This window comes from Biomphalaria glabrata, chromosome 8 (genome assembly GCF_947242115.1).
Source record: "Biomphalaria glabrata chromosome 8, xgBioGlab47.1, whole genome shotgun sequence".
NCBI classification, from domain to species: domain Eukaryota; kingdom Metazoa; phylum Mollusca; class Gastropoda; family Planorbidae; genus Biomphalaria; species Biomphalaria glabrata.
Window position 1 is genome coordinate 27,463,404 of NC_074718.1, and position 22,725 is coordinate 27,486,128.

Genomic DNA, 22,725 nt, shown 5'->3' on the forward strand with positions numbered 1-22,725 from the left:
GTATTTGAGAGACATTTAAACCTTAGTTTTATAGCGACGGTTCTTTTGTCCTTGCAGGTGAGACCCACAGCCACTTTCCCTTTAACTAATATCTTCGCTTCTATCAATATTTAGACATTTTTTTTTTAAAGATATCACTTTTCAATTATTATATAATTTCCACAAGTGTGTCTGCCGCATAGAGTTTTAACAAATAAACAAAAATTGAAACGGAAAAAGGGGGGAGGGAATTTGAGGGTGTGTGCTAATTATGTATTAATTAATAATCCATTTTATGATTGTCCTTCCCTTTTACCATTGTTGGTCCTCTCAACGTAGACTTTAAGCGCCATACATCCAATGTGCTTGAAGCTGAAGTTAATCAGTGCTTTGCCTGGACCGTTTCTAGTCTACAAGTGTGTGGTTGTGACTGAAGCAGGCAGCAGCTGTGTGTAGAGACAGAACTAGAGAAAGGGGGGGGGGTGCATGCATCTCTTTATTCACGAATCTCTGAAAATCGTCTTGTTCATATTTACATGTCTGCATTATTAGTGATTAACAAGTTACAAAATATTTGTTTCAATTGTGGCATGTATAAGAACTACACTGATCGTACAAAGTGGGGCTTTAGAACGTCTGGTTTTATAGCTCCTGACTTGATATTGTTTACTAGTTACCATATTTTAGGAAGCTTTCAGTAATCACTAAAGCTACACTAATTTCTGTTGTTAATTACGAGCCAGACTTTTGTTTCGTTCAGTTACAGCAACAACAACAACAACAAAAATAGCCACATTTTAAATTTAAATAGAATGTAAATATAATTTGATTTATTTGGTCCAACTCTTTTGGCGAACTTTGTGTGTTCCCCTTTCCTCTCAGCCCAGTCCATTATCTAGCTTCCAGACATCCTGAACTTCTGTACCTAGAAGCCCACCCCCCTTCTCCCAATGTATTTTATTGAATTCTTATCGAATGTAATCGCACTTTGTAAATGGACAGGAAATCCAAGGAACACGGTTGGTTCATTATTTATAGACTGTGCGAGACAATCCCACGTGTGGCTGCACAACTCCGCTCTGACTGCTGCAGTCGGGGCAAATAGTGTCTGTATTGACACGGTTCCTCAAGGGTTTGGAAACTAGTGTTAAAACACTGGCTGGCCAGGTCTAATCTCTTTACCGGCCATCAAAAGGTTTATCCAGACAACACAAGCACAATAGGTGGGAGAGAAAGGCACTACTTTACCTGGTGAAATGTAGGCACAAGAACTTCCTAGAGGGAGTTAATGAGTAGAAATACCAACATGCCCCCCCCCCACCCCTTCTCCTTTATTGACATTGAAGAAATCACTCGATACGGTATTCATACTTGATAAAAAGTATAGAATTCCAAAATAATGCATCTAATGTTGAAGTGTGCATTATTTAAAGATTTCATTCAGCAATGAATATTTTGTGTTAAAACATACTCCTTTCCATTTAAATCTCTCTCTCTCTCTCTCTCTCTCTCTCTCTCTCTCTCTCTCTCTCTCTGTGTGTGCCCAATGTTTGACTCGCTGCACGCAATGGATCTCTCTAAAACCTCTTCTGACTAGCAACAAACTGGAATAAAAATACATTTGTGTGTGTGTGTTCCTATCATCTGACGCTCTCATTCGTATTTGTTTCTTTTCTACAGCTCCATATTGGCTCGTGATCTCGATCTTAGTGAGGACAGTGATGCCGAGTCAGCGGTAAGTTACTTTCACGACTTCTTACCCGCTTTAAGAGTTAGGCTTTATACAATGATAACACTTTGGTGCTCGCTACCTGCTAGTGTTGCTTCTCTCTGCACTTCGGTACCTCCCCCCCCCCCATCTCACGTGTCCATGACCGAGTTTATTTTGTGGCCTATACACTCCCGACTATTTGACAGATTTTCCTGGGTGTACTCCCTCCTTCCCTCTCTTTTTCGCGCCCCCCTCCACTCTTGAAAGTGTTGGGGGGTCCATACATCCCATCCCAGTCGGTACTAGTCTACTCCAGGGATAACCGAGTACATAGACTCTCTGGTCTTAACTTTCCCTTGATTGCTTTTAGTGCTGGGGAAACGTTCATGAAGTGCCTGTCATAGCTGGTGGGGGGAAATCCAGTCGAATAGTCGGCTTAGTGTAAGGGAGAGGAAGGATGTTATGTGTGTGTGTGTCTTGTTACAATAGTTGTCATCACTGACTTCATTTCAACAGTGGTTCGTTACAGTGATACCTTGATAAAGTGGTATCCACCCCCCCCCCCAAAACCGTGCCGCCACTGTGTTTTATAAGACTTTGTTTATTGTTCAAATGTTTTAGTGCTCATTGATGAACCCACCGGAACAGCATGTATTCTGCGTTGAAGTGGACAAATTATTTGAAATGCTGCTCTGTCATTAAGAGACGAAGGTAGTCAGATGTGATTTCGATGAGGAGTCTTTCAGTTAGATGCGCTGTAAACTTAGACCAGTAGACACTATGGAGTATTTCGTTGACTTATTCACTCAACAGATTTATTGCGTTTACTTTTGTGAGACAGGAACGGCGAAGTCATTAGAACATCAGCGACACACACTCACACGCAAGTCCGAAAACAACAGTCTCATAGAATTAAACCAACAATAAAGGAGATTAAGAAAGAAAATCCTTTTCTGAAATCCCCCCTCCCCCCGAATGAGAGAAGTAATATGGACTGTACAGTAGTAACTAATACATACTCTTAATTTAAAACACACAGACACACATATATACTTAGATTTCCTGGTACCAATGATCCATGGAGGACCCATTAAAATATTGGCTCCACTGAAAGAAAAACAAGGCAATGGGAGGGGTTAAGTCACGTGACTTAGAGACGCAGTTGCTGTCGTGACCTAAAGCGAACGGTAGTGCTCAGTGGTGATGTATGGCTGTTGTAGAGAAGCTGTGATCTTTGACCTCCAGATTTATAGACGTGCACTGTAAACAAATGCGGCGCTTGGGCTAGGCAATGTTTTTGTTACACGCATGACATAGAGAAATCTAAAAGACATTTTTAAAGTGGGGGAAGACATACACACACACACACACACAATAGAGGACATTTTTCTATACAGTTGTGTTAGTTTTTGACATTATCCTTTTTTTTTTTAAATTAATAAGATAAGCATAAAAAAAAACTAGATTTTAATGAGTAAATAGATTTAAAATACTTATAACATTTAAAACAAACATGCACATCTTGAAATTCATCATGGGTGAAAAAGACCGAGTTCATAATGTTTTGTTGTATTAGTCCGATATTTCCTCCAATAGAAGCCCGGTCCTGCTGACCCACTCAGTACTCGAACCTGCTCATAAACTGTAGTCTCAGACCATCCTTCTTGTGTCTCCATCCACCGCCTTTGATTCCTCCTTGTTGCTCTTACTGGCACTGGAAGGCAGAGCATTGCACATCAACTGGGAGTCGCTGGGATGGGCCGGCGGCGGTGGGACGGAGATCCGATAGCAAGCATTTGGAGATCTGTGAGGGGGTGGAAGGCTGTGTATGTTTGCACGTGTAACACTTGTACGCCACTCTGAAGCCGGAGTCAGGTAACTGTTTCAGACATGAGGGGGGGGGGGGGGCGAGAGTCGTGCCGAGAATCCAGTGTTAGAATCTGTCGACAGATGACCTGTATAGTTCTTGACACCCCTGTGACTTGACTCCTAGAGTTGATCACTTGCGGTAACTGGACCGGTGGGGGCTATTGTTCCACGTGATTCAATTCTTAGGACAGCACTCATTCTAAGCAGTGGAGCCTCGCCGAGTGTCAGTGTTGTGTTAGAACATGACGTATTCTAGAACACAGATTGCTATGGGGAAAATGTTATTGACCTTGTTATCGCATTGTCGGCTTTTAATGAAGATTATCCCCCCTCTAGTCCTCCACGAGAGTACCAGTACCCAAATAAACACCTTTTTAGTAGACATTGTTTGTTTGGTAACATCCTCCACACGTTTGGAATGATTATTACGCATGCCCAGACAGACCAATCGAGTTTCTTTTCCGCATTTTCCAACTAGTTCAGCGTGCCCTGCACATCTTCTGCTAATGGACTCACGGTGACCAGCGTTAAACATCCGTCCGCTGTACTTTGAGATAAGGCACTTTTTTTTTTTTTCGCCTTTTAGTTTTATTGGGGAAAAGAAATGAAAGATATTGCATTACTGAGCTGGGGAAGGGGGGGGGGGCGTGTTCACAGTCAGGAGATAAAATCGGACAGTTCGGTGACTTATGGAAACTTGTGATATGCAATATCATCGAGGTACAAGCCTAATAATATCGCCGGCGTTTGTGCAGAAATAAGTCTGTACTTATCTAACACATTTTCTCTGGGGGATTTGAACATTTGTTGTGGTTTGAGACTCATAGGAATCAGTAGATCTTTTTATGTGTAGCTCGAGGCTATAGAATTGAAAGGTGTCTTGATGATTGGAAAAACGTAGAAACTATTTACCTGTTCGTATAAACTAGATTGATCGAACTTCTATCTGACGAAACAAGGCTCGTGATCTAAGCCGTAGAATATGCTCATTTCTTGTGGGTATGGGGCTATTCACTGTACTTGAGCACAAACAGAAGAAATGACTTAAACGAACGTTACTATTTAGTTTTCTGTACATAAAAGTATCAAAATTCTAACCTCCGTTTGAGTTGTCGGTCTTGCTTCAGATGTTCTCTTAATATCAACTTGATGTACATTGTGATCAGAGTTTTTTCTGGAGTCCAAAACTCTGTGGAAAGCGAAGGGACTGAAAAAGTCACAAACTGAGCTTCTGGGGGAGGGAATGCACTTCAAACAAAAGCACAAAAACTCCACTATAACGTGGCCTACCTACTTTAACTTAAGAAGTGTTATTTAGCGTGTATAGTGTTGATATATATATATATATATCCCCATCCATCTCTCCCATTCATGCCACCACAGACTGATTTCATGACATCTTCTGACAACTAAGAGTTAGACATATTCACTGACAACTTCATATATGTTACTTGTTTCAGTCTGAAGACAACACCAGCGCTAGCCAGTCCAAGAAAGGCAAAGTGATCAGCACACCTTCTGGGGCACCTGTCAAAAGGTAAGTTTTGCATGGCTATGTGAGAGTCAGATGTTTTTCTACTTTCAGGAAGAGTGGTTGGGGGGAAGATAGTTAAAATAATCCCACAGGAAGAAAAATTGAAATACTATAGCGCTATTCATCTCATTTCTTTCAAAAGTAACTAAAGTAGTTAACTTTGTAAGAGCTTTTCAATTTGTAGAAAGTCCAATGCAAGTTCTGTCTCTCTAGAGTATTGTGCATCGTATAACTAGTGGACTCAACTGCAGTGATCTGTTGTACATGTGTAGCATAGCATTGGTTTAAGTCTTTAAGACGTTAGGCCTTTGGGGCCCATGTTCAAACATAATGACACCATTTTATACCTGCCTACATGTAGACATTACTCGTATGTATTGTGTTAAAGCTTTCCGAATGGGAAATTTAATGTATACATTTCATAGCTGGACACCGTGTGTGCGCGCGTGCGTGTGTGTGCGCGCGCGCGCAGATAGTCTGTATAAAATCACGTTCAAATAAGAAGGCTGGAAAACGTTTTCTGTCCTCCTACCTGGCCCAGGTAGTATATCTGTTTACCTGTGGCAGTGAATTCCTCATCAAGCACTATAAATCCGCACCTTGACATGCTCTCAAAGCCAGCTTGTAGCCCCAAGCGTGCATATTTAATCGCAACACCCCCTCCCCTTTTTTCCTCCCTGATGTTTTGTTTCTTATAGTGGCTCGCAATGATTGACTGGGTCATAACAACACGTGTTGGCCTTGTTATATGTTGACATTTCAACAGTTCAACAGCGTAGTCGTTCATTGCGGAAGTCATAACAGACTTACAGGCTCGTTGCCGAGCTGCTAGATTTATAGTCTAAAAACAATAGGTTAAGTTATTTAGAGTCTAGAAACAACAATAGGTTAAGTTATGATCTTTTCAAATCATTGATGGTAGACAAATCATAAGATATTCTGTCTTCTTTTTACAATGTAACTACCACACTCCAAAATGCCTAATTGTCCCTTTTTTTTTAAATTTATAAACTTAATGAAGGTGTAAGTTCGGTCAAAATGTGGTCAAATTATTAACAAATCCTCCTATCATGAATTCCTTTTCACTTTAAACTGCTCTGAAGAATCCAGATGTACTCGATTCAAGAAACTAACTTCTGTTTTTTTAAATTAGATTAAAAACGTTTAATTTGTATGGTGTAGTTAAATTAATGATCTAACTGGCATTTAGTCCTGTCTGTTGAATTTGATTTGTTCTGTTTAGCGTCATGAAACCCGATCCACCACATTATCCCCCCTCACGAGAAGGCGTAGTAAGCAGGAAATGAGAGGGAAACACGTTTTTTTTTTTTTTCGATTTTTTTTGTGAAGTTATTTTTAGTGAACCACTCCACATTTTCTTCTCTCCCGGCATATAACTCTTTCAGTTGGTCGGCTCTTCTGAAACTAGCTCTGACTGGGGGAAATAATACTCTGTTCTCTGGTGAAGATGGTGTCAGAACGTGCTTACAGTGTGAGGCGATGCTGGCTCACCTATCTAGGCTTGTGCCTGACTTCTTCTCCCCTTTGTCAGGCGCCATACAGGACAACTGACGTTTGATTCTTTGCTTCTGTTTCATGCAGACAGAATATCGTTCATTGCTGTGCCATGATTTCATTTCTTCTTTTATGACAGCATCAAGCAATGTAAATGTCGAAGTGAATGTTAAGGAGTGAATATCGTTTTTGTATGTTGAAATGACACAACGATAAAAGAAATCAATACGTCAACTCCAAACATTGGATTGCAGTACTAGATCAGCGGGCTAGACATTCATTGTGTTTATAAGCTTCAGCTTGTCTCCTCCCATCCCTCCCTGGTTTAAAGCTCAACTTTTCAGTATTAACTTATTGTTCTCAGACTAAAATGAATTGAAAAAAACAAAACAAAAACAAGGTGGATCTTGATAGAAATAGACCACTAGACCTTTGGGAGTTGTCATCTAATGAGTTGCTTGCTCTTGTTCTTGATAACCAGTGGAATGGCGCGTGATTTGGTGGAGTATTCTATCCGAATGTTTCCTTTGCAATCATAGCCTTGTATTTCCCATGGGCTCTGTATAATGTATGTCAGTCCTACTGTCATTCATAGAATGGAACAAAAAAAAATTACTAATTCATTTTTTTTTCTCTTCTTTTTCATGTTCACCCTCAACCAATTTTTTGTTTTCACCCCTTCGTCAGAGAACATTATCTTGTCATTGATTATGGCCACCCACCCCCTTCTCCAGATGTCCAACACAAAAGCAAACCAGACACCAAATCTCGGGTTTTGATATTGCGCAATGGCCGCCGCCTTCTTTTCTACACCCACTTTCTTTTGTCCGCCTCCACCCCGCATTTCGTCGCCTTCCTCCACTTGTGCCGGGCCAATCCGTCCAAGTTTAGATTCCGTCCACTAGCTCGCCACTAAAAAGACAGGGGGAAGAGGCCCTCGGGGCCGTGGGCCCACTGCTGGTCTAATCGGAAATGAGATTGATCTGAGGCCGGTGGGCGTGAATGCATTGTATGATTAGCTGGACGACTCGAGGCGGCTCACGGGGACACCTCCATACTGAATTGTAATGCCTTTTGACCCCGGCACGCTATTACCATATTGGACAGAGGAGAGAGAGACTGGGTAAAGAAACCCAGAGAAAAGGGGGTGGGGTGAAGTAACAGTGTTGTTTTTAAATACCTGTCCTATCTACTTTGAAACAACCTTTCAAGAAAGATTTACATATCACTGTCACCAAGTCATATTTATAAATATCACCGACATCATCATTTCCACTAAATTGTCCAAAGCTGACTTGAGATATCATTCCGCTGGGTTCAGGTTCCCTTCCTAAGCTTAGGTTGGATACGATATGTAGCGAACCTCCTAGGTTGTAAATTCACTGTCTCTCTCCAGCCCCACACTGTGTAGACGTTCAACTGAAACTTTGCAATCTGTACGTTAAGGGGGGAAAAACAACGTTTTGTTTTCAGCCAGTTTAATATCCCATGATTGAGTGTGGGGGAGTGTGTGTGTGTTATGGGGACAGTAGGGGAAGTGCATCACGTTTCTGTGATCACGTGTTACTATAAATACACTCCCCCTTGTTTGCGTTCACTTGGCAGAGCGCTATGGGAACACAAATTCTCACAGGACCCACTGTTGACGTCAAGAAATGTTGACCCCGCTTGACTTGTCCAGGTCTGACCATTCAATGCGGACATTTGTATCGCACGCGCGCATAGGAGTACTAAGGCGGCGTGTCAATGCTGATTTTCGGTAACTGAGACTAGAGGGGTTCACAAAGGTTACAGGTGGAAACATCTGACAGTGTCAAACTGTCAAGGTAGTAGAAATGAATGACCTCAAAGCTGACAATATGTTGGGATAAAATATATTTTTAGCCGTTCTCTACATTTGGAATCGTATTGTTGCCCCCCCTCCTCCCTCCCCAAATGGTATGTTTGATTGTGTCACACACGATAGATTCCAGACGCCGTCTTGTCAGTTGGATGACTACGTTATAAGGTTTTTTGGAAAATTATTGTCTGACATGCCCAAGAGTTCACTCAAAGAAATGGTTTAAGTTTCCCTCAGCTTTGGGCAAGGTTCCAAATTTAAGGACCATCCGTCCGTTGTTGTTTGCGTGGTAAGTTTATCTTTACGATCTCCCCCTTCTCTCCTTCGACTTGTCCCTAGCCTTCTTCACAGACTTAGTCTGGAAATCTCTGTACCAAAACTGACGTTGGAATTAGCATATTCTATCAAGTGTCTCAAGACTGGGCGTCTGGCTTGGAATTGGAGGACTGGACTGGTTTTTTTTCTTCTCATTCTCCAAGCAATGAGGGAGAGAGAGGGGGAGGCTGTAATTGTACATTCAGTAGCACAACCTTTGTTTCCATTGATTTGTTGTAATACAATTTTCAAGCCCAATGCCTTGTTGGCGTTATTTGATGGACTTTAAGGCTGGTGTCTCTAAATATTGAAAACGGTGCAAACTTTCACCGTTCGAGACTATAAACTATAATTGTTATGAAGAAAAGCACACGTCACACCCAGATGGGAGAGTTGCTGTATATAATGTTATATTTATTTATTATACTGTTGCAGTTTAAAATATACCATATGTTCGCGGTTTACTGTGAGATAATTATATAATAATGTAATGTTAGCCTTTCAAGAAAGTCTAGACTATAATACTAGCTAACAATAATGATAGAATAAGAGGAGCTAAACGGCTGAAACGGACGACAGAAATGAATATTGATATCATGAAATCGTTCTTCCGAGACGTGATTATAAACCTCTTTCGGCTGTAGGCAACGAATGTATTCTTGTTGCCTGTCAGAGGGCGGTACTTATGTACACCTGCCACGTCACCAGAAAATTTCTCAGTAAACACTGTTAAAGGGACTACAATGAATTTTGTTTCTCTCTAACGTAGCTCGACCCTGGCAGAGAATGAATATTAGTTCCTTTCTAACGTAATAATAATAGTAATCTTAATTCTCCACAAGGAAAGTTGTCTTACAATATGTGCATTACACCAAACAAAACATTTATAATTCTATCCTGCTCTAGACCCAAAACCTAATGAGAAAAAGAAAATGTTTTTTTTTTGTTTGTTTGTTGTTGTTTCATTCTTCTGGATTCCGTGTATTATTGATCTCTGCTGAGAGTTCTAATTGGATGGCACTCGCCCTTCCTGATCGTACATCAACTAGCTCGCTTACCGTCTGCTTGAGAGTTAATGTTTTGGCGGGAAACTTTTTTAGCTTGTTGATCAATAAATGGGCTCATTGAATGTCACGTGACTTTTCCCCATTGTTTTAATATGAGTGTGTGTATATATATATATATATATATATATATATATATATATATATATATATATATATATATATATATATATATATATATATATATATATATGCTTTCTATGTCAACATTAAAACTTTATTAACTGTTTATTTACATTCGTGCAACAATATTTCCTACTTAATCTTGTAATATTATAACCGAAATGTTATATTTTCATGGGGTTCTAAATCCTAGGGTCCAAGTGTATCTCTGTGTTGTATAGCGGTACCCCTCCCGTGCTTGTGCTGGTGTTCTTGGTATTCATTCATTGTAGCTCGACTTTCTGTTCCTGTCGCCCGCTGAGAGAGCACGCAATAGAATGGCTTTTAATTAACAAATGGATTGTTTGGATGGTAATCGATTGTCCCCCTTCCTCTTTTGTTTCTTCATCACCTGTCTTCATTGAATTCCCCTCAAGGCAATTGACTTAAACCCTATTTTATGTACACCCCTCTTCTCTAGATTTCTAAATGTCCTTTTTTTTTCTCTTAAACTATATTTCTATGATCTTATTATCGTTATTTTTTTTTACTTTTGAAATTTCCGCCACGTTGCTGAAGCCTGTTTTATCAACGGACTAGCGTGCCATAAGCAGATGTTTGCATTGTTCTCTTCGGTCGTGACATTCAATACAAACTCCTCCGTCCTACCCAACCCTCGCCCTATATTTTTTTTTCTCCAGACTGCCTTAAAAAGCAAAGTAATGATTTCCATCCGTTGGGTTAGAGCTAGCATGTCAAGCTGACTATCTCATTGCTAGCACTTGGTTTGCCGTATAGATTTGTTGTTTTCATTTCACGCAGTCTGTTGTATTTATTATTAGTGTTAGTTACGTTTTATTTAGTCGAGATTCATTCCCTTTGATCTCGGCATCATTGTCTAAAGGGCACATGACTGGAACTTTGACAAGAAAGTATAATGTTATTGCTGACAATATTAGGACTGTATGCATAGAGTGCTCGCGCGCGCACACACACAAATACACACACACATTGCTGGTTCGCAGAGTTGGTGCTTAGAAACGTTTTGATTTAGTTTAGAAGTATTAGTCTTATTCAACCGAGGACATTTGGGTCCTTTTGAACCTAATGCGGTTCTCATGGATTGGAATTATTGGAGCGTCACTGTCACTTTTACTTTTGGTGTGTGTGTGTGTGTGCGCGCGCTCTCACCTTTCTTCCCATAAGTGTGTCTGTGCTTATGTTAAAACTCATACTCAAAAGATAGAGTTTCTGTTCAAAGTGAAAAGGACACAACGTCTGTAGTCTAAGCTTATATCAGAGTCATACAACAACAATCAAGTGTTGTGTCCAGCTGAAATGAGCGGAGTGTACTTCTAGTCAGGAGACCAAGATTGTCGTGACGTTATCTGTTGTTTTGTTTAGAAGTCGAGTTGTTTGAGTTGATTGAAGGTGCGCTTCTGCCCTTTATAGTGCCTCAACTCTTTCCTTTCAGTAGCACTTGTTGCTATCTTCACTCTGACCTTTCGCAGAATGTCACCAGGATTAATCCGGAACATTTTCAGGGTCTTTTTTCCCCACTCATTTAATAAATGTCAAATATTTCCCTTGTTAATTTTCCACCTACTAAATTATCATGTAGCTGAAGCGTAGCCCGGGAAGAATTATGTTTCTCCCCCTCTCCCTTCCGGGGCCACCTTCTTTTTTTAAAAAAATCAGTGCCCAGGATCGAACAAAGGTTTATTATTTTGTCAAAGAAGAGTATTCCAATAAAAACTTTTATTTCTTACACAGAAATGTCGTATTATTCAGTTCAAGAGTTCCCATTGACCGAACAAATGTCTTGGATTGAAAACATATCGAATGTATTGTTTGCGGTATTAATTTCTAGTCCAGTCCAAGAGTCCAAACTATCCTCAGCGCAATGCTCAATTGTCCATAGTTCGCTCGGTATTTGACTTGAACTATGGCATGGAACATTAGTTCATTCGTTGACCTTTCAGTTCTAGATCTAGATCTGTGTCACATTATGCTCTGTACACATTTGAGATCCGGGCCAAAACAGAGGAGTGTAGAATGTCTTTCCAGAAAGTGAGATCAGGGCCAAAACAGAGGAGTGTAGAATGTCTTTCCAGAAAGGTTATATCAGGGCCAAAACAGAGGAGTGTAGAATGTCTTTCCAGAAAGGTTATATCAGGGCCAAAACAGAGTAGTGTAGAATGTCTTTCCAGAAAGGTTAGACCAGGGCCAAAACAGAGTAGTGTAGAATGTCTTTCCAGAAAGGTTAGACCAGGGCCAAAACAGAGTAGTGTAGAATGTCTTTCCAGAAAGGTTAGATCCGGGCCAAAACAGAGTAGTGTAGAATGTCTTTCCAGAAAGGTTAGATCAGGGCCAAAACAGAGGAGTGTAGAATGTCTTTCCAGAAAGGTTAGATCAGGGCCAAAACAGAGGAGTGTAGAATGTCTTTCCAGAAAGTTAGATCAGGGCCAAAACAGAGGAGTGTAGAATGTCTTTCCAGAAAGTTAGATCAGGGCCAAAACAGAGGAGTGTAGAATGTCTTTCCAGAAAGTTAGATCAGGGCCAAAACAGAGGAGTGTAGAATGTCTTTCCAGAAAGTTAGATCAGGGCCAAAACAGAGGAGTGTAGAATGTCTTTCCAGAAAGGTTAGATCAGGGCCAAAACAGAGGAGTGTAGAATGTCTTTCCAGAAAGGTTAGATCCCTTGCTTACACAAACGTCCGATTACTCGAGAATAGTTGTTCACATTCAGAGAGGCCAGACAATGGATAAGTTTGATTTCTTGTGCACACACTTTTCTTTCGGTCTACAGTAACATTAGTTTGCGTCTAAGTCTATTCAATTTGGGATTCTTAGCGGATATTTAGATTTGTTTTGGCTTGAGAATTCTTTGGTCTGCAAGTTTCAACTCAGTCTACATATACAAAAAATGTGGTCACTAATTCAATATACTATTTGGAAAAAGAATGAGAATGTGACCAAGATCCTCAAACACACTGCTTACTTCCTCTTTGAGAAATCCTTTTCTAATGACATCCTCTTATACATGTTCCATTTTATTCAATATCTTCACCCTCTCTGTCTCTCTCCTTTTCTCTCTTATCTCTCTCTCTCCTTTTCTCTCTTTCTTTTTCTCTGTCTCTCTCTCTCTCAAACGAAGTTCGCCCCCCCCCCTTTTTTTTTGTGTGTTAAATATTGCAACATTCCCCCCCCCCCCCAAAAAAAAAAAAAACAAATCCTGTCTTTGTTTGAATCTTGCTAGTCAACATTTGTCTGCCTTGTGCACTGCGTGTGCACTAAAATGTAGTGCATTTCTCGTAGCGCTTTTCACTTGTAAGAAATAATGGAAACTACCTTTGAATGTTAAAGCAAAGGGATATTAATATAATTAAATAGCCGCCCCCCCCCCTTTCCTCCTTATGGAACACTAAGGAGGGGGGGGGAAGGGAGTTGGCGTGGTCTCTCTCAAGTATTGCATGACCTTCTTTGTCTTGTCGCCTGTTTTCATGGTTAGTTGTGTTTTAATACATTCGATAATGTCTGCCCATTAATCAGGAGAGATCGATAGCGCCAATTGTGTAAGCGCGCGCGTGTGTGTGTGTGTGGCTTGGGTTACAGCTTCCTGTTTTCTCTTGGCTATTGGGAGGCTGGCTGACAAAACGTTCACGGACACCCAATGGAGCTCCTCGGTGCATTGGATAAAGTCTGTCTTTTTGTCTGTGCCTGTGTGTCTCTGTCTGTGTGTTCGTCTGTTCTTTAATTGCCCTTGAAAATCTGGCTACGTTTGTATTTGGGACTTGAGCTTTGCGATATCCTCGTTGCGCTTCGTTGAATACATGCTTCCTCACTATTCCAGCTGTTTGTGTGTAGTTGTAGATCACAATGACAATATTGAAAGTCTGCAGACATGAAGCTCCATTACGTCTGAAATCTGTTCTTGTACAATCTTTGGACATTTTTACGTGGCATTTTTTAAACACACTCTTTGTTACGAGATTTAAAAAAAAAGTCTTTTAAAGGCTAGTGTGAGGGCACCCCCCCCCTCTTATTCAATATGTCTAGGAGAGTATAGAATTATTTAGTGGGTATGGCAGGGCTTAATGTTGCCAAAAGTGACTAATTAAAAGGACTAATTTAACCTGCCACTGCGGCTAATGATTGATTCTAAAGATGCAACTTAACCATGTCAACTTTGTTAAAGAGGTCTGGGCCATGTATATGTTTGGTGCATAGTGCGACTGGTGTGGAAGTCTCTGGATTGCTGTTTGGGTAATTTTCTTCACATGTCCCATTGTCCGTTGAACCGTTGGGGCACCACACATGATCTGGCGACCGTCTTTCTCCATTCCTCTGTCTTTTGCCTCTTTTCCCATCGGAGCAAAGTAGTAATACAAATAGTTTTTCAGTAAATGTCCCATCATACTGAGATCCTGGTCTATCTACATATTTAATGTTGAAGCGCGCACACACACACTCACACACACACAAAGTAAACGGCAGTAGCAGCTAAAGTAGGGACATTGGTCTCGTAGACTAGAACTGATAAGGCTGTTTGAAAGATAATATTGATTCCTATGTTTTATGGTTCCATAAAGACTTGAGGTCATGGTAAAATGTAAGAAAAAAAAAAAGTTTTTGTTCATACATATGAAGAAATACATAACATAACAGTATCATTTATTCGGGTGGCGGGAAGGGAAGACACTCTTTCCTCTCGTGATAGTGTCTTGGTGGCAGTAAGTACACATATATGTTTGTGTACTGGCGCTGTGTTCTATTTTACACGTCACAGAATTAGATCTAGGTATCTATCAACTATCCAGGATATCCTTCAACCTCTGATTCGTGTGTATGGAAATGATTTGGTTAGAATGTGGGAACTCTCAAAAGCTCTCTTCTTCAAATGTACTTATTTTATTGGGGAGGGGTGCGCGGGGGCGGGAGAGAACTGAATAATTAATCGTCAACCTGGCGCAGCTCCACAGTGGTTCAAATGTCTCGTAGCCTGTGTGTGGGGAGAGATGATGTACGCACGTATACCAGAACCAATTGGAACGCCACCTAATTTCACTTAATTTGACTTAGCATTTTGACATTTGAAGAGCTACGCATTGAAGTGTGACATAAGCAGACATTGGCTCCAACACAATCTTCTGTTCAAGCCTCTACCCCCAGTAAATACATGTATTGATCCAGGGTTGAGTCTGTTAAGACAAGGTCTGCCCTTGTCACCAACATATGTACAACTAAACAAGATCTGACCTTGTCAACAACATATATACAACTAAACAAGATAGTTTGAACTCCCATGTCTCCTCCTCCTCCTTCCTACCTCTCCTTCTCTCTGTCTGTCTGTCTGTCTGTCTGTTTGTTTTGAGTGTCCTAGCAGCTCATAATTATTTTCATTTAGCCCTAAAACTTGACATCTTGCTGTTCAGTTGTTGCCTTTTTGATAGATGTCGGTGCCACCTATAGCAGATAGAGACCTTGGAGCAACATGGCAAAATGAAAACTTATAATGTACATTGCCAACACCAACTCTGGGCTCAATAGTTCTCATTGGGGGAAGGGGGTACTTTGTCTTGTTGTAATCACTTTGTTGTTATGGTAGACTATCATTTTTAGTTTTTAGATCCCTTTTAGATTAAAAAAAAAAACACGCAAAATGAATAAATAAATAAAAAATAAACAGTTTCTGCTTGATGTGTAATGATGGATAAAGTATATAACTTGAAATATGAATGTTTTATTGGGGGATGGGGGGGGGGTGAGGTCTACAATAAGCATATTAGTTTCTTGTTTGATGCTTGTATTATACAGTTATATATGGGGAATGTTAGTTCAAGTCAACACCATTGTCCACATATCTGATTGAAAGTTGGTGTTTTTGGTCTGATACATGTACACAGAAACAGGATCTTGACTTTTTTCTTAGTCACAGAACAGAGAGTAAGATCTAAATTGTTTGTATTCATGCTGTTGAATTTTTTTTTTCTCATCTGAGTCATGAAGCTAGAGAACATGCCATTCAAACATAAATAGTTCATGAATATTCATTTTAATGTATCTTTGTCTTTCTTTTGGTTTGTCCAAGAACCTTTAGACAGACCAGGATAATAGGAATAAATAAATTACTCTGTTTGGTATCTGAACATAATAAAGTAGGCTAGATCCCTGTGCTGCAAACTTTTGTTTTCTCTTTGGGCTTATTGTCACATTCTATTTCTTAGTTCTTTGTTTGAACTCCTGATGCTGATCACATCAAATAAATAGAAGTACCTGGACAAAGAAGTTCTTCTTAAGAACAAAAGAGAGTTAAAGTGTTTTTTTGTTGTTGCTGTTGCCAGGGTCCAATCTGATGAGTCTTCCAGTAGCAGCAGCAGCAGTAGTTCAGACTCAGACTCTGATGAGGATGATAATGAAGAGAAAGATGAACACATTGACAAGCCGTTGGAGTTTAGAAAATCTGATAGAAGGTAAGTTAGTACCTGGTGGGCTAGAGATGTTTACAAATAAAATGAAGTCATTGAGCCTTCTCTTTAAAGGTCAGGTTTTCTGAGAGTTTTTTTTTTTTTTTTGGCTTGCACAAAAATTTAAGAGAGACCCCACTTCCCCTTCTCCTTTTTTCCCCCTCTTTCAAAGATTGATGCTTAGAAATAAGATCAAGTACAATGTTATTTGCTGTGGGGTTTAGATAAAAAGAGGTTTCATCCTGTGAACATGCAAGTCCATATCCTCAGGTCATCGTCTAGCAGCTCCAACTCTAGTTCTGACAGCAGCTCTGAGTCTGAGAGTGAAGCAGATGAGGATGAAGATGAGGCTAAAGCTGAAGCCAGTGAAGAGGTGAAGATGGCCCCTGAGAAGACACCATCTCCTGTCTACAAAACTTCTTCTATTGGCACACCCAACAGTGTTGATGTGAGTTCCCATAATTCAGGAAGATAGTCAAGCCTGAAATTATGTATACAGTTTTTTAATCCAAGTTTTAAAATTCTGATGAGCTTTTGCTAGTCTTCACACAAATATTTTTTTTTCCTTCTCAGAACCAAGACACCAGTATAAGTTGGAGCTTAGGAAATTTCATTCAGTCAGGAAAGAAAAATTCTACATCTCCAGTGGCTGCAAGTCCTTCCAAACCATTCTCACCACCTCCTATTCATGCCTCACTAGCACCAGTTCATCCAAAAGAGCATTCAGATCTGACGCACCCTAGAACATTAAAGGCAATAGGGCCTTGTAAAAGCATGCCATTTGATGTGCAATTCTCTTCCAAACATTCTGGGGATGAAGCTTATGATCATCAGTCAGATGACGAGACTGGTGAGGTTTTTAAGTCTAAACCTTCTCACCAGCCATCAGTTAGGAAACATTCTAGCTCTTCAGTCAAGGATTTGAAAGCTAGAACAGATCAGGTAGAGGACAACAGGAATCATTGGGCTAAAAACAGCAGAACAATGGAATCTCCACCCAATAAAAAACCAGGTGTCACGTCTGTGCTCAGATCAAATGATCCTGTAAAAAAGAGTGAAGCATCCTCCATCAGTTCCTTAGAAAGAAACACCAGCAGCAAGAAGCATCCTTCAAGAGCAGGCTCCAGCTCTGATGATGAGATTGATGTTGTTGGATATACTCCTGAAAAGCCCAAGCACCAATCTAATAATGTGCAGCAAAAAGGTAAATCAGAAATGCCTTTAAATTTCCCTGGGGGAGCACTGTCAACAAGCAGTGATGAGGACAATCACAAGCTGTTGGCAACTGACAAGAATGCACCAAATCATATACCAAAACACACCAAGAGGAAAGTCAGTGCTAAGGGTGATAGCTCTAATCTTAAAGACATTTCAAAAGACACACCGAATCCTGGAGGGTCAAAAGACTCAATTTTACCCTCGGATTTGGAATCAATGATTCATCCTCCCAATCTTTTATCACCCATCCACACTGCACACTCTCCATCACCAGCACCTTCTACAAAACCACTTCCCTCTTTCCGGAACTCTTTCTCTCCACCGCCACCAAAAGCCAGATCACCTATTGTCACAGTATCTCAAAGTGGAGATGGAAGTCCTGCTCCAAGGTTAGTGGTCCGGGTACAAAAAGCCTTGGTCAATGACAAGCAGCTGAAAAGGCTGAAAGAGAAACAAGAGAAAATTAGAAATGGTGGGAAGATTTCCAAAGAGATCAAGTCTGTGGAACCTTCAGCAAAGTCTGAAGTTGCCTCTGATTCCCAAAAGGAAGCCAGAGTGCCTCCTTTTTCCGACAATAAGTCTTTTATAAGTGTACATAGCACCAGCAGCATTAAAGACAAGAATCCATCTTCGTTAACTCAGAGTGACAAAGTAGCCAATGGAACTGTATCTAAAACAAAACGTAAAGCTGCTGTCTCTGAGACTGATGACATTGGTGATGGAACTGCTGATCATAATCATAAAATTAAAAAACCTCACAGAAAGACTATAAATCCATTGTTGGAGCCAACGTCTACATCTTCCACATCATCTGTTGGATCTGACATCTCCACCACCAATGTTGCAGACTCCAAATTCAACAAATCATTCAATACCAGTGTTGACTCTTTACCCAATAAACCTAGTGCTGTAAAAAATCTTGACTTTGCTCAAAAAGATGAAACGGATTCTCCATTGGACGAATCCAAGTCTGAACCACTCAAAAGTTCTAAAAGAAAAATAGAAAATGGGGATGAATCTCTATCAAAGAAGGTCAGACCCGAACTAGTGAGGTAAGAACTGGCAATTCAGTTTTAGTAGCTTCTTAGTAGAGTAACATTTGCATTGAGCATCTCCCGATTAGTTCAGCTTTAACTCTTGATAAGTTGAAATTCAACATTTAAACCAGGGTATTACTACTTCCATTTATTGCCAAAAAACAAATTCTGTCCAGTTCAGCTCTAGGACAGAATTCTAGATTAAGTATCTCTTATTAGTTAATACAGAAATACTTCCTTCATAATGACACCAGTTCTTTGGTACAATTGCACAGGTGATAAGAATGTGTTTCATTGGTCAATTTTTTTCTCTTGATGACTTTTTCAAATTTTATGCTATCACATGTTCAGTGAGCTCTGGTCTCTTGTGGACATGGGGTGGAGGGCGTATCTGGGAGAATGTTTCTGTGTTGCCTTTAATAGCCATTCGTTCCTTTGCCACCCGGTTACACATAATAGAAATTCCATCCCTTTGTAAAAACATTTTGCTGTTTCAAAATAGTTTTTTTTTTTTTTTTACTTAAATTATCTCAGAATTATTGTTAGAATTGTGTACATTGATGTATAAACCTCTTTTGTAAGCTAATGGAAAATAACTCACTACAGCAGCTACTATTTACAAAAACCACTTAAGTTTATGACAGTGATAAGGTAAATGTGTAACAACAAAATATCTAAATTGGCTCAAGCTGTCAATCTCTGTGAACCTTAGCTGAATAGTCACAATTTATAATCTGTTTTCTTAGTGAGACTGCCCCTTCAACAGAGAAAAACACATCAAACACACCTAGTCAGCCAACATCTGTCAGATCCAGGAGAGACAGCAATGCTAGCAGTTCCAGTAGAGGAAGTCAGCAATCCCTTAAAAAGCCTAGCAGGCGTTCTTCCACCAGCAGCAATAAAAATAGCAATAACAATAACAACATTGATAAAAAGGTAAACAATTCTGTCTCCCTAGTTTCCCTGGTACTTATGTATCAATATCTATGAAAAGGATATTGTTGGCTTGATAATTGAACTCTACCTAAGATATACAACTGCATTCACTTGTATTTATTCTAATTAAAATTAAAATATAACAATGTAATTGTAAAGAATATGTATATTTAGAAATTAAGGAGAGTATAAATCACAAAATATTATTATGTTGTCTCAAGGAACAAACACATTTCAGTGATTTTTTTTTTTCAATGACAATTTAAGACAAGATTCATTTGGTGCTTGTCTTTTTAAAGACCACAAAAAAAATGATATTGTAACCACACCCTACAGTTTTTGAGTCAACTGTTTGATGGTGTAAGTGTTAGTCCAAGTTTATTGTGTCTTTATGTAAATAGCTCAAGGATTGGTTTGTGCAGCTAGTTAATATGTTTTTAATTCTTCTCACCACCAGTCCAATGCACATATCACTAATGGACCTGACCTTCCTTTCCACCACTATGTGAATGGCAATAGTCGAGGACTGCCCTCCAACTTACCTGTACCCGAAGACATTCAGTGAGTAGTCCAACTGTTTGATGATTGTGTATTGAATGATTCCTTTTTTAAATTGGATGTAAACCAGGATTGACAGATGCTGGTGCATGAATACCTCACCAATGTTGTAACATGTGTTAGCTCTGAAGAAAAGAAACATGCACCTTTTATAGTTAAACATAGACAATGGCATTTGAAGATAGATTTTGTTACTAGGGGGAAGGGTGGGCAAAGCACATTGCATTCACATCAAATTGTCTGAAACTCAATGCTGCTGGTATTTTTAATTCAACTTTTTATAGTATCATTGAGCCTGCCCATAAGCCATGACACATTCCTTACACACTTAGTTACAGGTAAAGCTATCATCACTGGGCTCATTAAAGGGATCTTTGATCTAATAGCTTGTTCAATATTATAACTGTCAACAATAAAGTACAGTCAATTTGAACCTAAAGTACACAAAGATAGCCTGTAGTTGTGCCCTAAACTATATATAAATGTTATCAACATTGGTTAAAATGTACTAAGTGAACTATGTGTACTATTTAGTGAAATTGTTTACCATTAAATGTACTTAAGAGAGTGGCAAAAATTTTTTTTATCATCATTTAAGTTGTACCATCAAAAACACATTGATTAGATATTGATCTCTTTGGTGTCAGCTGTTGTCTTCAAAGGTTTTCTCTTGTTAATGACAATGTCTTTGATTTTAAAACTCTATAAATTGTAACTAACATTGACTGAGTTGTATAAATATATTGATTGAAAATTGCAACGGCTCTACTTGATTGCCGCTGCTACTTGTGGTTTACAGTGCTTGAGTTAGAGTAGATGATTGAAAATGGACCTAAAATGTTCTGTTTCATATTTGGAGTAAGTGTTAACATGTGCATCAGACAATAGTAATTTAGAGTAATAGTATAAGCCCATATATAGTTCATATTAAGTCTTTGTTTGAAACAAATACATTTGATCTTCATTTCACTACTAGAATTGTAATATTTCTTTGAATTGGTTTTCTTAATACACAATAAGGCATGACATTTACCAATAACCATTGCAACTTGTGACTCCATGGAGAATTCTATATGTACCACTGGAAACCAAACCAAAATGTGACTTTAATATTTATTTGTGTATTCATATAATAAAGGTCTTCATACGGTTTCAATTATTTCCCTTGTCTAGGCTACAAAAAACTGAGCATTATCTTGCAAGGGCCAAGGAGCACAAACATATGGCAGATAATAAGGTTAGTTTTACATCATGCTCACATTCTGGCTACGTTTTTTAGTCCAAGCATTTTAGTACCCTTTTATTGTGTCTGATATTTATGACTTTTATCTTCTGTACTCTTTATATAGTCATTGAACATCTAATTAGAGGATATTAGCCCACATTATATTTTCATGTCTTGTTACATTGAAGTCCTATAGAAACCAAAATGGAGTTGACCCCAATCATAATTACTGGTTTAGAGCTGTACTGTTTTATTGATTAGTACACTTCTCCAGTACAGAGCTTTTCTAGCAAATACCACATAGGATTGAATTTCCAGCTTTTTTTTTTTTTTTATTGCAAGATTGTCCTGTGTATTTGAGCTTATTGTGTCTCTATGTTTGATCAACAGAAGGATAAATTGGCAAGATTTGAGCCCTACTTAAGGTCAGGGCTGAACTTTTTCCTAGCTGGTTACACCATTGAGCAGGGTAAAAAAGACCTGAATGCCAGCTACAGCTTGTATAATGATACATCTAATTTATTGCAGTAAGTAGATGACCACATTGTTTTGTTTGATCTTTTGGTTACCAATATGAGACTGATTTGATGGAACTAGATGGCTGCCTGGTCCTGTGATATGCACTCTAGACTGCCATCTTGATGGTCCTGGGTTTAAACCCTCCTCACTGCCATTCGTTCTTGCAGAAGGTTTGGTCTAGGATGTAATAATCTTCTATTCTGAAGGAACATCCATCCAAAACATGTCAAATATACAACTGAGTGTCAATTGTGCTTGATCACAGCGAATGTCACATTGAGTTTAACCTGTGTCACTATTTTGGTGCATGATTTGGTCTAAGAGAAAAAAAAAGTTGTCCAAAAAAGAAAATGGATGAAAGTTTTGTAGTTTTTTTGTTTCTATATACATTTTTTACTACACCACATTTTGGTATTAGGGCAGGTGGAATAGAGGTCATGCTATTTGTGGGCAGTAGTCTGCAAAGGAACTGTGCTGCCAGCACAATTTTCAAATATTGCATCTGCAACCATCTAACTACTGTTTCAAAAAGTTACAATCAAAAAACCTCTTTGGGGGCCCCTTGCATTTTGAGTAATATTTAATTTTTAATGTAAAAAACACTCATATGGGGGCCCACCTAATGTGGGGGGCTGTGGGGATTTTCAAATTCTCCTCCACCCTAGCTACACCACTGGTATGAAGTTATCCCTCCTTCCCTTATACCAGTGTTAAATTCATGTAATAGTTTACATAGCATCCCCCCCCCCCTCCTACCATTTACTTACATTGAATGGAATGTCACTTTTGACTAATAGAATGTGGTTTGCATAGAGACTTTGGAAAGTGTGTGCTAGG

At 39.3% G+C, this 22,725-nt stretch overlaps 1 protein-coding gene across 1 annotated transcript in view; it reads left to right on the forward strand.

Annotated features, from left to right (window-relative positions):
- Nucleotides 1-22,725, forward strand: part of LOC106064135 (serine-rich adhesin for platelets-like) — a 77,695-nt gene that overhangs the window by 43,767 nt on the left and 11,203 nt on the right. Inside the window, exons 8-16 of the mRNA XM_056038903.1 lie at nucleotides 1,660-1,714; nucleotides 5,020-5,096; nucleotides 16,273-16,401; nucleotides 16,666-16,843; nucleotides 16,969-18,665; nucleotides 19,397-19,586; nucleotides 20,044-20,147; nucleotides 21,318-21,381; nucleotides 21,760-21,896. Of these exons, the coding sequence (XP_055894878.1) occupies nucleotides 1,660-1,714; nucleotides 5,020-5,096; nucleotides 16,273-16,401; nucleotides 16,666-16,843; nucleotides 16,969-18,665; nucleotides 19,397-19,586; nucleotides 20,044-20,147; nucleotides 21,318-21,381; nucleotides 21,760-21,896 (2,631 nt within the window). The remainder of the gene's footprint in view (nucleotides 1-1,659; nucleotides 1,715-5,019; nucleotides 5,097-16,272; nucleotides 16,402-16,665; nucleotides 16,844-16,968; nucleotides 18,666-19,396; nucleotides 19,587-20,043; nucleotides 20,148-21,317; nucleotides 21,382-21,759; nucleotides 21,897-22,725) is intronic.